We start from the raw sequence: 15,648 nt of genomic DNA, 5'->3' as shown, positions 1-15,648 counted from the left end.
GAATATTCGATCATCTGAGATTTCATTGTCTCTATGAATAGATAATAATGCGTGTCCTATAAGTCTTGAATCTGAAGTTGAATTCGCAATTCGCAACCGAAGCACAATATTATGTGTATTAAATACCTACTACCACAGATAGATAGCTGTAAAACGTTAATACTAAAACTTTTAAATATTTTTACCTTTTTCATAGACCATTAATATAATTTTCTTAACATTTCGGGGGGGGGGGGGGAAGGGAGAAGGTCTGCAGCTCACCTTTGGCTACACCTCTGCTGTACAGTATAGTCATATATATATATATCCGGATCACGAGTGGATAATGTCCAATAATAGGTCATTTATTCTATTAGTTATATTATTAGACAGAAGTTTTGTTGGTTACGGGTGGTGACTTGAAACTTGCAATCCAGCGACAAAATTATTTTCGGCCGAATTTCACAAAATAATCGACATTACAGTGATTTTTGATCTACGTAAGTGTTCGAGTATTCTTTTCCGAACCGATCGGCTTTGTTAGACATTATTTAGAAACATTCGAATAATAATAACCGTATCGTTCAAATCCAATATCTGTCGGTTTGTTTACCGGCGAAATGAAACGCACGTCGAACTGGACCGTATGTGTGTGTGTGTGTGTTTACCGATCGTGATTCTCGCGAGATTCGTTTTGAACTCGTTTCGGCCGCCGGCACAGGAAATCACGTTCGCAATAAATCTGGACGCGGAAAATAAGGATGAAAAATAAACGAAATAATAATAATAATAATAACGACAACAACGATGAGCAACGATGAAAAGGAAGAAAAATAAAATCGATCGGCCAACTCGTTGTTCGAAAAAGGCGGCTCCGCCGAACGTAAATCATTGCGCGCGCTCAAGGTGGCCACGGGCGTTCAAGTCCGCCACCGACGGGTGGCGAACGGGTCGCTGATCGTCCGTCGACGCAGCTCCTCCTACGGCGGCGGTCCGCTCGTGATCGTTGCGCGTTCGGACGATCGATCCGTCAGTGGTGCGCGAAACGATTATTTCGCGCGCTCCCGGAGGGGGGGGGGAGGACCGGTACGTTCGCGCAGCCCCGGCCCCTCCCCACCGGGAAACCAGTTTCGGCGGTCGCGCGTGCACGAGACGTTCTCCCGGGCACCGGGCGGACGCGCGAACGCACAAAGGTCAGCCGAGACACGTTAACCTCGCGCGCGCGCGTTTGCGATATCCGACCGACATCGTTTTTCGCGACCGTTTTCCTCCTATAAAACGCCGGCCCGGTGCCCGGCACGGCAACAGTTCACCGACGTCCACCGAACCGCCAACTGCTCGAAAAGCTCGTCGTAACCACTCAGAAACCGTACGAAACAACTCCGTCGTCATGGCCCGTCTGGTAACTATCACTTGCGCATTTGTACACGTTCGTCCGAATGGTTTTTCGCCTTCGGACGTCGCCGCAACGTCGGTCCTGACCGGCGGCGGGCGGGGGCTCGAAATTCTATTTTTTCGCACTAGGAAATTTCGTCGCGTATCGTATGCGATTTTCGTATCGTCCGCAAACGCTTAAACGTCCGAAAAGGTTGCCGACCGCTGGTCAGCGGTACACCCGACGTGCGAGGGATACCGTCGGCCTGACGGTTTCGTCAGAGTCCGATCCGGTCGAATACTCGAAAGCAACGCGTTCGTTCGTTCCGAGAGATTTCTTTTAACGTTCCCCGAGCGGTACACGCGTTTTCAACTTGTCGATATTTCAAAGCGTTTCAATAAATTATTGTCGAATTCCAGAAATCCGATTTACTATCGTTATACGCGTCGAGAACAACGCTGCGTAGTAATAAAAATGCATCGAACGTACTTTCCACCATAATTATTATTGTGAAAAGAAATAAACAAATGTCATTCCGATCAAAAACAAGACATTTATCTTTATCGCGATTAAAAATTTTACGGAAAACAGTTCACGAGTTTATAACATGTTCACCGATTCTTAAGCTACCGGGGTTTTTTGTTTCATATCGGTACATTAGACTGACAAACGGGAAAAGATCAAAATGAAAATATAAATATAATGACGATAGTTATAATATTTTATGCTAAAACTTAACATAATAATGAAAATTAGATTAGTTAAGATAAATAAATGGCTCATCACTTGGCATTTGTGGCTTGCACGAGTCTTGGAAATTTATATAATTTAATAAAGATTATTAGTGTATATTGTTATTCGTTCGGAGCAATTTTCTATGTTATAAGTTAAAATATAATAGTTTAAAAAAATGTTTCGACAATTCAATAGAATTAATTGACTAATTTTTCGAATTCTGAATTACATACATATAAGCGTATCGCTATCTTAAAAATGATAAGTCATAAAATGCAATAACAATAATTAATGTTCTTTAATATAAACAACATAGTGATTAGTTTGACATAAAACATATTTTTAAATATGTATAAAGTGTAAAGTATAATGTATTCAATTGTTATCTCGATTGACGATTAAATCGTTTTAAATGGCTTTTCTGAAAACAATATTATGTAGGTTTTATTTGTATGCCAATTGTATTTTATATGCAAAATTTTCTTTTACTTACAGAACACAATTTTAATTTATCAAATAGAAATATTATTAGGATTTCAGAGTTGTTATTATATGTTTAAGTATATTAACAATTTCCCTGATAATTAATATTTTCTACAATATTGAATACATAAATATATTATATTATTATATTTTATACATGGTTTAAAATTAATATAGGTACTATTCTTTGGCGAATTCATATTGAGTACAACTAATTTAAATAAAAACTGGTTTATATAACAGTAAAATAATAGCTTATTTCAAATTTCTTTTTTTTCTTTAACATTAAAACTTAATAAGTTATTTTATATAGAACAGTTTTGTTATCACGTATTCCAAACGGTACTTCAAGACATTTTTTTTTTTTTAAATGCTACAGTTCAAATTGTACTTAAATATTAAAATGTAATGCTATCTAAGTTTTGCTATACATACAATATTTGATTATAAGTTAACAAAATATAGTTGTTTTAATATTGGTATTTCTATTCATGATCAACAATACTAATTATCACTTGATATATTATCATAACTTTTTAGTATTCTATCCATCATACTATTTTATTAGGTTAATATTCAATAACAGTTATTTGATTGATAAAGATTCTTTTAATTTGAAATGTCTTTATATACAAAGTTCACCAACATTTTCAAGAATACACACATAAAATCAAATAGGAAGTCTTAAACAAAACAATTCATCACAATGAATAAAAAAAGTTCATTGAAATTTTTTCGGTATATAATAGTATTTAAAATTACATATAATTAACCTTGTACTCGACATTTCCTCAACTACACTAAAATTATTATAGTGATATTATTTATTTTGAACTGTCAAACTAAGGTCTTAGTATATAATTTACTTTTCATTGCTTGACGATTCGGGTTATTGCAATTTATTTAAACATTATTTAAAGGACAAAAGTTGACTAAACATTAAGTACAATTAAAAATAATCTTTCGTTAGAATTGCTAGTCAATATTTAAATTTACTTAATATGTACTTTATATTATTAATGTAATATAAGTAAATCGTATCTGTGCACCAAGTGTGATTTTCATGAAACTGAACAACTATCTAAAGAAAACCATATTCAACTATACATTAAAATTATTTTTAACATTGAAGTAGGTACAAAATATTTACATAGCCCAATGTTCTAATAGTTAAGACAAACCACTGAAGACACTCACTATAATAATTGTTTTCTATAATTACTGTTTTTAATTTCGTACTGTTAAATGTTTAACTATTTTCTTCGATTTATAAACAAACGGAATCCAATTATCATTTTGTTACCTTTAATTGAAAACACAATGAGTTTGCGTGGATTTGCTTTATTACTTTATGATCGCAATCTTTATTTTTACAATGCGTTTTAAATGTATCAATATAATATGCGTTATAGTTCGATACGTAATATAATTGATATAATGTATTTGTTTAGTATTTTTGCGCCCATTGATTTTAACGTGAAGGTTTTCTTATTTTATAGTCTATTGTGTTGACCATTGTGTTGGTCGCCTACGTTATCGGCTCCCCGACCAAAAGCAAAGGATACGGTGGAGGTGGATCTGGATCTGGTTACCAACAGGGTGGCCACGGTGGAGGATCTGGCTTCCAACAGGGCGGTCACGGCGGTGGCCACAACAGCGGCCACGGCGGTGGCTTCCAACAGGGTGGTGAATACCAACAGGGTGGTCATGGAGGTGGATTCAACTCCGGATCTGGACAAGGTGGTCACCATGGTCAAGGTGGTCACCATGGACAAGGAGGTGGATTTAACGAAAATTATGGACATGGTGGTAACCACGGACAAGGTGGTGGATTCGGTGGTAACCACGGACAAGGTAGTGGATTCGGTGGTAACCAAGGTGGCCATGGTGGTGGCCACGGTAGTAACCACGGTGGAAGTCATGGTCATTACTAAGAATATTGTCTAATATTTTAGTATATTTACGATAATTCACATCACATACTGTCTATGAGGCGATATAATACTCGTCTCAAACTTCACCGCCGCCATTATTTGTATTATATGTTTACTGTGACATTATTTACTTATAAATTATTAATTGTACTTTAAATGTAATGCAAAAGCTGTATTGTAAGATTATAATTTTTTAATAAAAATATTTGAAAGTGTATTTCCTTTTTTTTTTTTTGTGTACAATAAAAGTAAAATATTCTTCTTGATCATATTGAACAGATGAACGAATATCTACCTGAACGTTTAATTTTAGATCATATCAATTTTTCTCATAACGTTAAATTACAATATTATTTTGTAATAGAAACGATGAGTGTAAATTTACATAAACAGGCAGTGCAATGGAATAGTAAAACGAATAAAAAAAAACATTTTTATCACCTATTTGGCTTATAATTGAGTTATAGTTATAGACGTTTAAAGATAAGCAAATATGATTGGAGTATCACCGATATCAAATTTTTTTGAACGAATATTTATCTGAAAGGTATCTCTTAGGTTGATATTCAATGTACAGAACAACTAAACATTCTTGTTAGTTTTTTGATAATAGGACATCTGTCCTTATTCTATCCTTCTTTCCTAAATATGTACTTACCAATCACCAACTTATACTCTGGGCCCGGATTAAGCACGGAGACTAGGGGTCCGGGCTCCAGGCCCTGAATCATTGAAGTAATCCGAAGGTGCTTTTTTTCTCAGCACAAATTCATATTTTAAGTTTATATTTTCTATTGATAATATCTTTTTTATGTTCGTTTAAAATTATTTGTGATGATTTAAAAAAACAATGATGAGAAAACTGTAGGTTTAAAGAGTCTGAGTGAAACGTAGTGGCCAGCTAGAAAATATTCTACTACAGTATCTACTTTATAAGAGATTTATACCATACTCAATCGTTTTAAATGTAAAAGTGAAAACATAATGAATAAACAAAGATGCCCCCAAAACCAAGCGTAAAATATTATTGAAAAATACGAGATGATATTGCTTTTAAGAAAATATAATAGAACGGAATTTAAAAAGTTGTGACAACACTAGTGTTAAATTTCAAAACAAATTACTTGATTTATTAGTTGTGGTTAAGCTTTTAAAATTGTACAGAAGTATGTTGGTTTAATACGAAATTTTTTTATTTAATTGTATTTAATAGAAGTCAGTTTAATTACAAACTGTTACATATTTTCGTAATTTCAATTGTGTTTTATCAATATTTGAATATTCAAATGCTTATAGAAAAAATGTATGACAGTTTATTTTCGATATTTGTACACGATGTATATCTCATTTCCCTACACATCATACAATTTTAAGAAATAATGGTACAGGTGCTCTTAATTTTTTAACCGGTTTTAATATTTGGTTCCACAACTGCATTTTTCAAAAAAATAAATAAATAAATGAGTTTACTGCTGGTATGCAGTATGTAAACTTGATTCGATTACCTTTAAAATTATATGATGCTTCTCATACAGACAATGTATCAGAAATAAGAAATAAAAAATTATGTGATATTTTTATATCTTTTTAGATCAATATCATCAACGTATGTTTATCGAATTGCACACGTGTTATTTGTTAATATTAAACGACGCGTATTGCATAAATCAATTATAATACTGAGCTTCCTTTCAAGTGTACTTATGAAAAGTGGTTTACCGGGAAAATGTTGCGTCAATTCCAAAATAATACAACAATTGTTTGAAACGTTTAATAATTATATAATTTATTGCGATTATTCAGTAAATATTGTACATTGAATTCACTGCAATAAGAACACAAATGTATTTGTTCAACAAATAAATAAAGGGAAATAACACGGGGGGGGGATACTTTTATAAATCCAAAAGTGAAAAAAAATGCTACACGGTACAAATGTAAAGACACTCGAATTTTCGTAGTAGCTCAAACCGATGTTTTCAGCTCGAACCCTGTTTCCGAATTGATCAATGACCTTTGGTCATTTTCCGAATTCGGTTCGATCAAGGACTTCAGCTGCGCTATAGGATGCCGCTCTATCGCCGACTCCATTTTACCAGCGAAATCCGTCACGCAGGGACGAAACGTCTTGCCCAACCGTAGACTGCAGTGTACGGATACGATCACGGCCGTCCAAAGGATCAGCAACACCAACCACAAGACGTTGGTGATGCCGACACGGCGAATCAGCCGATTTACGGTAGCCATTGCTCCTCCGTAGGGTTCACCGACCGCTTCCGAGACCTTTGCCAGTACCGGTGGAGTTGGAAACGTTGGCTTTTCGCTCAACGTCTGCTCTCCCCAGACGTTGACGATTAACACCTGCATTCAAAGATTAATACTGTTAAAAACGCGATTCCGGTTACGTAACCGTTTATCAAATTTATTTATTTTAGTTACAATTTAAAGCTGTTCAACCTCCCCCCACCCCGTAGAGATCGAATTAACGAAGACGACCAGTTGTGACCACCGGAAAGGGACGTTTACCGCAGTATGATCGCTTACCTCTCGTTCCACGACGTACTCATTCCGATGGCCTTTTTTCCTCGACACACCGCTACCGTGTTTCCCGTGCGTCCACCCACGACCACGTGTCCCATGCTTGCCGCGTACCCGTCCAACACCATGGTGTTTCCGGTTGTGGCGGCGCGGAGGTCCATTCGCGTCCCTTACCATCGGTAGAACGTGACCGTGGTCAGGAATCTCGCTGAGCCGCTTCAAAGGGCTCGCGTTCGTCGTGACCGGAGCCACCACGACGGGCACCACCTTGGCCGACCTTTCGTCGGACGTCGACGGGTTGGAATGCGGTGCCGCTCCGGCCGCTGGCGACTGCACGACCATCGTCGTCATCGCGCTCAGCGCACATACCACCCGGAACATGGTGGACGAAGATGAAGTGAATTTCATCTCTGTGGCAGTGAACATCATCACGATGCAGTTTGTTAGACTTGCGACTAACCGAATTGTTGTGGATTGTGAGAATTGATCTTTTCCCAGTGCGATATGATATGACACTAACAGTATGAAAATAAAAATAAACTACGAGAGCACTAAGTGCTAGGATACCATTTGTGTAAAAAATAAAGCATTTTAATAATATCTACGAGACGTGGTTCACGATTTGGGCCAGTAACGTTTTTATACAATAACGTAATATACATTTATGCAAGGACTACACCTCCGAAATCGAACAAAATAATTTAATATTACACGTATTGCTACGGAGTTTCAATAAAATACTAAGATTCATTCAAAGCTGATAAAATATGTGAACGAATCATGAATCAGGTTCGTATTATGTTTGAATCGACTTGCTTTAAACGTTGTTCATTATTGAAAGGCTTGATGGTATAATCAGGCTAGCTCCATTTTTTTCTTCAAAATCGAGGATTTTGTATGTCCCGATTGAAAAAAAATCGGTATATAATAAGCAGGTAGATCTGATTATTATTTCACCCGATATAATGCAGAAGAAACAACCATTTGGTTAAGTTCCGATCAAGAAGAGGACAACTTGGGAGCTACCTTGTTTTTACACGAAACGGTCTTGCTGTATAATATTATTATTATCAATGATATCGGGCATGATACATGTTTTGATGCCGTTCTATAGTTCCATAATAATAATAAATAATTCGTTGCGTAAAAATATTATTCACTGTCAATAATCAACTCTGGGGCAATGCCAAAAAATCCAACACTAATAAAATTCAAACCTTCCAAAACAACATCCTTCGTAAAATCATAAATTCTCCTCCTTATATTTCAAACCTAACCTTACACACCGATCTAAAAATTAAAACAGTCCACGAAGAAGCAGTAACTTTTTACAAGCGTTTCCACTCAAAACTCCCTTCTCATACCAACCCTCTCATCTCAAACCTTGCCACTCTCACAATTCTTGGGAACCCTCCCAGGAGGCTCAGAAGAAAATGGTGTAGAGATCTTCTCAACGAGTAAATAAAGTAAAAAAAAAATCAATTAGGGTAGTGTAACCACTGGGTGACTCCTCCCATCAAGTTTTCATGTTAATATTTTGTTTTTATTATCATATATTCTTATTGTCCCTAAAGGAACAGATTGTATATACCTAATAAAAAATCAAAAAAAAGAAAACTGTCAATAATATTCATTACGCGCAAAAAGTAATTTTAACAATGTAGTGATATTATGCAAAGTTACTCGTTTTTTTTTTTTTTTTTGATTTATTAACATTTAGAGTTACTTAACTACTTACTTGAATTTAATTTCCATGAAATGTTTTTTTAATTTTTACTAATAGTAATAATTGTATAAGTTATGACGTGTAATATAAAATATGAATAAAATTTGTTGCCGATTCACGGCAAAACCGAATAGTTCAAGTAAAAAATATTGAAAAACACAAGGAATATATAAATTAGAATTTATTTTTAAGATTTAATTATATAATACTTTGTATCCTCATTAACAATAATTTCTAATACTAAAAATAAACATTTGACTTTCGTATATTTTAAAATTCAAAAAATTATCTCTTGGACAATTTGAAAAAATGGTGCTGTCTGGTTGTTCCACCAAACTCTTAAATTTTCATAATACATTTTCTATGTTTTTTTATCTTTAAAATTTTAAAATAAATATGAAAAAATATTAACAATTTATTGACTTTTTAATTTTTTTGTTGATGATGAAAACTGAAAATAATATGAGATTCTGGTTAGAATCAGTGATATAATAAAATAGCATGGTTTAAAAAAATATATCATATATCAGGGGTGGCAAACCTATGGCACGTTGACCAAATTTTAATGGCACGCGCAAGAAATTGAAACTGTACAAAATTGAAAAATTGTACAAAAAAAAAAAAAAATGTTTACTATTTATAAAATGTTGGTTGTTAGAAATTCAAATAAACAAATTATATATGTTTTAAAAATGACAATATTTCTTATGCTTCCATATTTTTCGTCACTCTATGTTCGTGAAAGTTTATTTGCCATCAAAAATGTAATTAAATAAAAGGAAAGAAAGGTTTTTACCAAAAAAACAATTACTACTTGTGTTTCACTAAGAATGACTTAAGTTTAATAAAAATAATGTAATAAATCTGTAATTTTGTTTATAGTCTTAGAAAATATAATTTTCTTTGGGCATGTAAACGATTTTCAAAACCTGAAAAGGAAAAATTTGGCATTTGAACTTAAAAAGGTTCGCCACCCCTGTCATATATGGTTGTATACACATTGCAAACATTACAATAAGTTAAAAAATTGTGAAAAACCAAAATTTTCAAAAATACGCGAAAAATATGTTTTTTTATCAAACTTTAATTAGTTTTATAAATACTTTTAAATTTTTTCATTAGGATAGAAATATCATTTATAATTACTATCAAATTATTCTCTTCTTGTTTTTCTTAATCATTATTTCTATATGTATCATATTTCCTAGTTGTTATTATTTTCTTTGTGATTTAAAGTAATACGGTTGTTAGTATCACAGAAAAAATTAATATCAACATTTGTTAATAGTTCTATCAGACAGACCATTGTAAACAAAAATTATCAACATACACAGTATATTATTAAAAATAATACAAAATAACAAAATGGTTATGGGAGGATTTATCCACCTTATCCCCCCTTACTATTTGGTCGCCATTGTTTTGAACAGAAGGTTAGATTAGGCGAATGTTATAGTGTTCACGGTTTTTTTTATCCTTAATTTTAATTAACATCTAATTACAAGTTAACATTTTAATATTTCTGATTAATCTGAAAAATAAGAGATTTCGTATCTCGGTCATCATATCTTAACAATTATAACAAGGACGTAAGTTTACCAAGACACAATTATATCATTGGCTTTACAAAGTTGTTCTAATAATGAACAAATTATTTTTATTTTAATTTTTTCTAAAATATTTTTCTTGTCAATGGATTTTTTTATTTAATTTACATAAATTAAAAACTGAACAAAAATCATCATGAAAAATTAAACATTTAGTTTAAAAATCATTGACTTTGATGAATATCACCATGTTTATTGTATATATATATATATATAGTTTATTTATAGTTTATAGTGTAATAACAAATTAAATATTAAATAAAAATATTTTTTCTGGACATAAAAATCCTCTTATAACGACTGCAATATACTTGTAGATATTAACGTTGTCAATGAGTTTTCTAGAAAAAAAAGAGAAGAATGCAATTAGAGGACTTTTACATTTAAATTCTAATTGTTTAAATTACATTACAATGATATATTAAAAAATAATAATAAAACATCTATAATTTATAAATACAATTATGTATGTAAAATATATGTTTATATTTACATTGCTTATAATTTTAAATTCTTTTTATGATATAAGTACATATCATAGGTAAGTCTTATTTGTTATTAAAAAAATGAATGTATTAAAAAATTAGCGTTCATTTTTTTTTCTAAATATTATCATGGGTATTTATGAGATAGGGAAAATGGGTTAAGGGAGTTCATATATTTCTAGAGTTTAAACAAAATACTTACACATAACATAACTGACTTTTCTGAATATTTAAATCTCAAATTATAAGTCTGTTTTTATCTCGAAATTTTACATTAAGGATCACATTATTAGCAAAATAGCAATCACTATAAAAAAAAAAAAAAAATACTAGATCCGCCACTGATTGCATGATCAAGCCCAAATTGAGAAAATAAAAAAAGTGATTTCTGTATAAATATGAGAAAACTTCGTTTATTGCGCGCAGTTACAGTTAGTAAGAATTATTATTTTTATATCTTACTTTATTAATTAGGTAGTTAAAGGCAGATTTATGGATTAGCTCGCTGCTTTTGCAGATAAAAGAACTAAAAAAAACCCATTGATTACATTTTTATTTATAAACTATTTGTGATATATATATATATGACTTGTGGATCTCAGAAAAAAATCTTTTAATTCTGCTTTCAATCTATGCTAACGGACACAATAAGTTTTACAACAACGATAAGTTAGATATATTTACGGTCACTCTAAAGTCCAAATCACTTTCGTTATAATATTAAAATAGTCAGAGAGGTGGCAAAAAAAAAAAAAAATTTAAACGCTGAAAATATTATTAGCTTTGGTCTGCTAATTTATGACGTATAAAATTTGTAAGATTTAATCTTGTAAAAACATTTAGTATATAAAAATAATTGAAGTTAAATAAATTTAAAAAAAGAAACTTCTGGTTCTGAAAAATACTGGTTTGATTGAAAAATGTGAGTCAATGAAAATTATAATATTAAAGTAAAATAATTTACAAACCTGTTTTAAAAAGCTGTTTTTAGTACGTCACAACCAGACCCGTTACTAAATTAAAACTAAACGGGAAATTCTGTGAAGATGTAAATCATATTATAAGTTGTAACATAATATGTATATCATAATTCATATGTATATCAGTAAAAATATACTAGTGAAATTAATTAATAAATAATTTCTGGATGGATCCTTGTGCTATAGTTTATTATATTAAAGTATTATATTATATCAATATTTTTATATTTCGAAGTGCTCATTAGTAGAAAGATTATTGTTTAGGTTTCCAGAAAAAAAAAAAGAGAAAAATTAAACGGAATTTTAAACAAGCTTAAAATAAACAAAAAACAAACTTTAACAAAAAGTTTAATTTATCATACGTAACGTTTTTACTATTTTTTTGCTACTGATATGTCACTTGTTTGAAAACCTCGAACGTTTTCTATGTATCCTAGGATATGTCTATAATAGTGCTCTGCATGGTCCGGTCTAGTACGGTCCTAACATACAAGAACTATTGAATCGTCGATTTGGTCCGGTTCAATAATTTTTAGGAGTAGTTTGGTTATTCTCCGAGATGCGTACTGTGTGATGCACCTGTCGATGACGCAAGTCACGCCCTGTTGAGTGTGACGCGTTCGAAAACTGGCGAAGACAAATTTTTGGGGAAGTTGGACAAAGACTCACCCAGGATAACCTAGTGGACACCATGCTCCAGGGAAAATCAAAATGGCTCATCATCTCAACCTTCATCAACAGAATCATGAAATACAAGTGCGTGGATGAAAGGAGGCGGCAGGCAGCGAATAACTAATATTGTAGTAATAATTGTAATAATTGTTCGCTGAAATGGCAAAATTCTAAGGATAAAACATCCTTTATATTGTACGCTTTTGTAAGATGGGCTGAGTAAGAGATTGTCTTACCACCGATCACCACGAAATCGTATGTTTGTTATTGTAAATAAACGATGATAGCGACCTCTACGTTACGTTAACGCAGTTCGGAGGTCGCTTACCGATACCGAATGCAAAAAAAAAAAAAAAGGAGTCGTTCGGTTCAGTCCTTAGATCAAATGCATTATTTTCAGTCGGGTCCGGTTTCAAAAAAAAAAGAAAAAATGAAAATCAGTCCGGTCCCAATCATGGTACATAAAATCTAATTACAGACATTGTTTTGTAAACAAATAAAACGAAAAAAAACTACAACCTTAGGTATATATTTATTTATAAAGTCGGGTATTCCGGGCTATTGTATTACTAAACGCATCATAAGGTACGGTCTGAGTTAATACAGACTGAACCTTACGAATCGGTCCATAAACGGTCCAAAATATTTTAAGATCAGACCTACAGTACGGTCCACGATCAACTTTATTAAATGTTATTTAATTACTGGTCCGGTCCGGTCTAAAAATAATATGAAGGTCCAATTTTGGTCTTTGATTAACGTTTTAGTGTGGTCCGGTTCGACTTTGGTCCTCTGGTAAAATTTGAAGTCCGGTCTGGTCCTTAAAACAACGGACCGCGAACAGCACTAGTCTATAATCACTTAATCAGTTTTTTTTTTTTTTTTTTTTTAATCGCATATTTAACATTAATTTATTCTTTGCACGGGTAAATATTTTTCTACGTAATCGAAGTTGTTACGAGAATAAACTGTAAAAATCACGAAAAACAGGAAATCTCATAAACTTAGAATTATCATTGTACATAGAACTTATTTTCCAATGAACTTTACCGGTTTCAACGTTTATAATTCAAATACGATTGTGATCATTTGATCGCAATTCAAACGGTAGTACTGCTCAAAACGACATGTGATGTGCATTCAGCGATTTCACCGTGCCATCATTTGTAACACGCACGGTGGTGATCACGGTTTCACGTGAAAACGGATTTTACCGTACACATATGCCCGTGCTTACAATACCACGCGTACGTATAAATGTATAAGTATTTATAAATATTTGTACGTTGCACGTAGATTTTATCACGGTCGACCGTCCGCCGTGGAGTTTAAAACAATTCGTTGGGTTTTCCAGGTGTTTCCCCGTGGCGATCCTGTTCAACCCGGTCGTTGACGTTCGCATACGTTCGCATAAATTAATACACATTTCCGTACGCACCAGGCACGCGGGTGAACACGCAAAAACAAAAACAACACTTATTATAATTATGATTTATTATTATTGTTATTAGTGGCGTATGCAAATGCCCACAGCGCATTATAAACTCGCCGGCGACCAGTTTTGCCCGGATGAATAATAAAATGCTCCGTTAAGCTCGCGGTGTTTTCGCAACGTTCTTCGGATCGACGAGTTCCCGACGGACGTGCACGTTTCCTTGTATAAATATGCCACGCCGTTACCGACCGATTGCAGTGGTCGCAGCTCGTCTTCCAGTGAACGTACTTTGAACCGTCCGCACGGCGATACCATCGTTGTTTCTAACCTTTGACACTATCGTTGTCATCGACGGAGGCGCTCTCATCATCATGAACCTTCTGGTAATTATAATATCCGATATCCTGTTTGTTTAATGTTATATCGTGCACGTTTTCCGTTTGGAATAACGCGACGATGATGATCCGCGGTCGAAATAAATCAGGTTCGTGGTATAAAATGTCACCAGTTACGTGGTACCAGGTACAATTGTTCTACGCGAGAGAGTTCTTCCGCATGAGTGTCTTGCGTTTTGTGACTCCGAGTGCGGTCACTGACTCGAATGAAAGTTTAACACGAAATACGTGTACTCCAACAATTTTCGATTTTCGTTTACTTGTCGACCTTCCCGAACACTGTTCATTATCTATGTCAATCGGGTGTACCGTGGACCGAGAAGGTCTTTCGATTATGATCCAACCATAGAGTATTATTTCCTAATACGGAACATATTTATCTCCCGAAACGCTTTTATTAGAGTTAGTTGAAAATAAAATATTTGATAAGCAAATGCGTTTACTAAATCTTTTTTTAAATAGGTATCAATAAAAGTTTTTATCCCTTCAAAAAATAATTGTTCCTATTAAAACTAATACATTTATAAAATTAAATCTTATAATAGCGTACAAATTACTTAAATTAAATTAAAAAATATTTATTATATTTTGGTAATTGATATTAGGTATTGATATACATATACTTAAATCATTCAATTTTTTTAAGATCGTGTAAGGCTTTAATTTTTTGAGTATTCTGAATATTTTCTTAAGATGATAACGAAAGTTTATTCTTATATCAAGAAAATATTTAAGAAATAATATATAAATGTAATACATGTAATGTACAACTTATCGATTAATTATTTAATGTGTTATAAATTATGATTTTGTATTTATTTAAATGTTTTATTTCAGCTTATTGTATTGACCATTGTATTGGTCACCCACACTCTCTGTGCTCCACATGAAAGTCAAGAAAAGCCCATCACATCCCATCATGGAGAACATGAACATCATGATTATCATGTTGGTGATAAGTCTACTGGTCACTATGAACATCACGGTGAAAAAGAACATCATGGCGAAAAGGGATATCACGGTGAAAAAGAGTACCCTGATCACTATGATAACCATGGCGTAAAAGGACATCATGGTGAGAAAGAATACCACGGTGGTAACAAACCGCATGATAACTATGAGCACCACGGCGAAAAAGAACACCACGGCGAAAAAGAACACCATGGTGAGAAAGAACACTATGGTGGTCAAAAACCATATGATAACTATGAGCACCACGGTGAAAAAGAACACTATGGTGAGAAAGAACATTACGGTGGTCATAAACCACATGATAACTATGAGCACCACGGCGAAAAAGAACA

At 33.3% G+C, this 15,648-nt stretch overlaps 2 protein-coding genes across 2 annotated transcripts; both read left to right on the top strand.

The window, feature by feature from the left end:
• Window positions 1–1,270: 1,270 nt before the first annotated feature.
• LOC112690470 (glycine-rich protein DOT1-like) lies at window positions 1,271–4,723 on the top strand. The gene is made up of 2 exons (XM_025564487.1): window positions 1,271–1,381; window positions 4,072–4,723. The coding sequence occupies exons 1-2, from the start codon at window positions 1,370–1,372 to the stop codon at window positions 4,504–4,506; spliced, it is 447 nt and encodes a 148-aa protein (XP_025420272.1). The 5' UTR covers window positions 1,271–1,369; the 3' UTR covers window positions 4,507–4,723.
• A 9,452-nt stretch (window positions 4,724–14,175) lies between these two features.
• On the top strand, window positions 14,176–15,635 carry LOC112690471 (histidine-rich glycoprotein-like; the record flags this gene model as incomplete). The annotated part of the gene is made up of 2 exons (XM_025564488.1): window positions 14,176–14,332; window positions 15,182–15,635. Coding segments are annotated over exons 1-2 (466 nt in total), but the record flags the coding sequence as incomplete, so codon positions are not given.
• Window positions 15,636–15,648: the final 13 nt, after the last annotated feature.

Source organism: Sipha flava, unplaced genomic scaffold (genome assembly GCF_003268045.1).
Source record: "Sipha flava isolate LNK unplaced genomic scaffold, YSA_version1 50609_pilon_pilon, whole genome shotgun sequence".
NCBI lineage: Eukaryota > Metazoa > Arthropoda > Insecta > Hemiptera > Aphididae > Sipha > Sipha flava.
The sequence above is the reverse complement of the archived record's forward strand: the minus strand, read 5'-3'. Positions and strand labels throughout refer to the sequence as shown.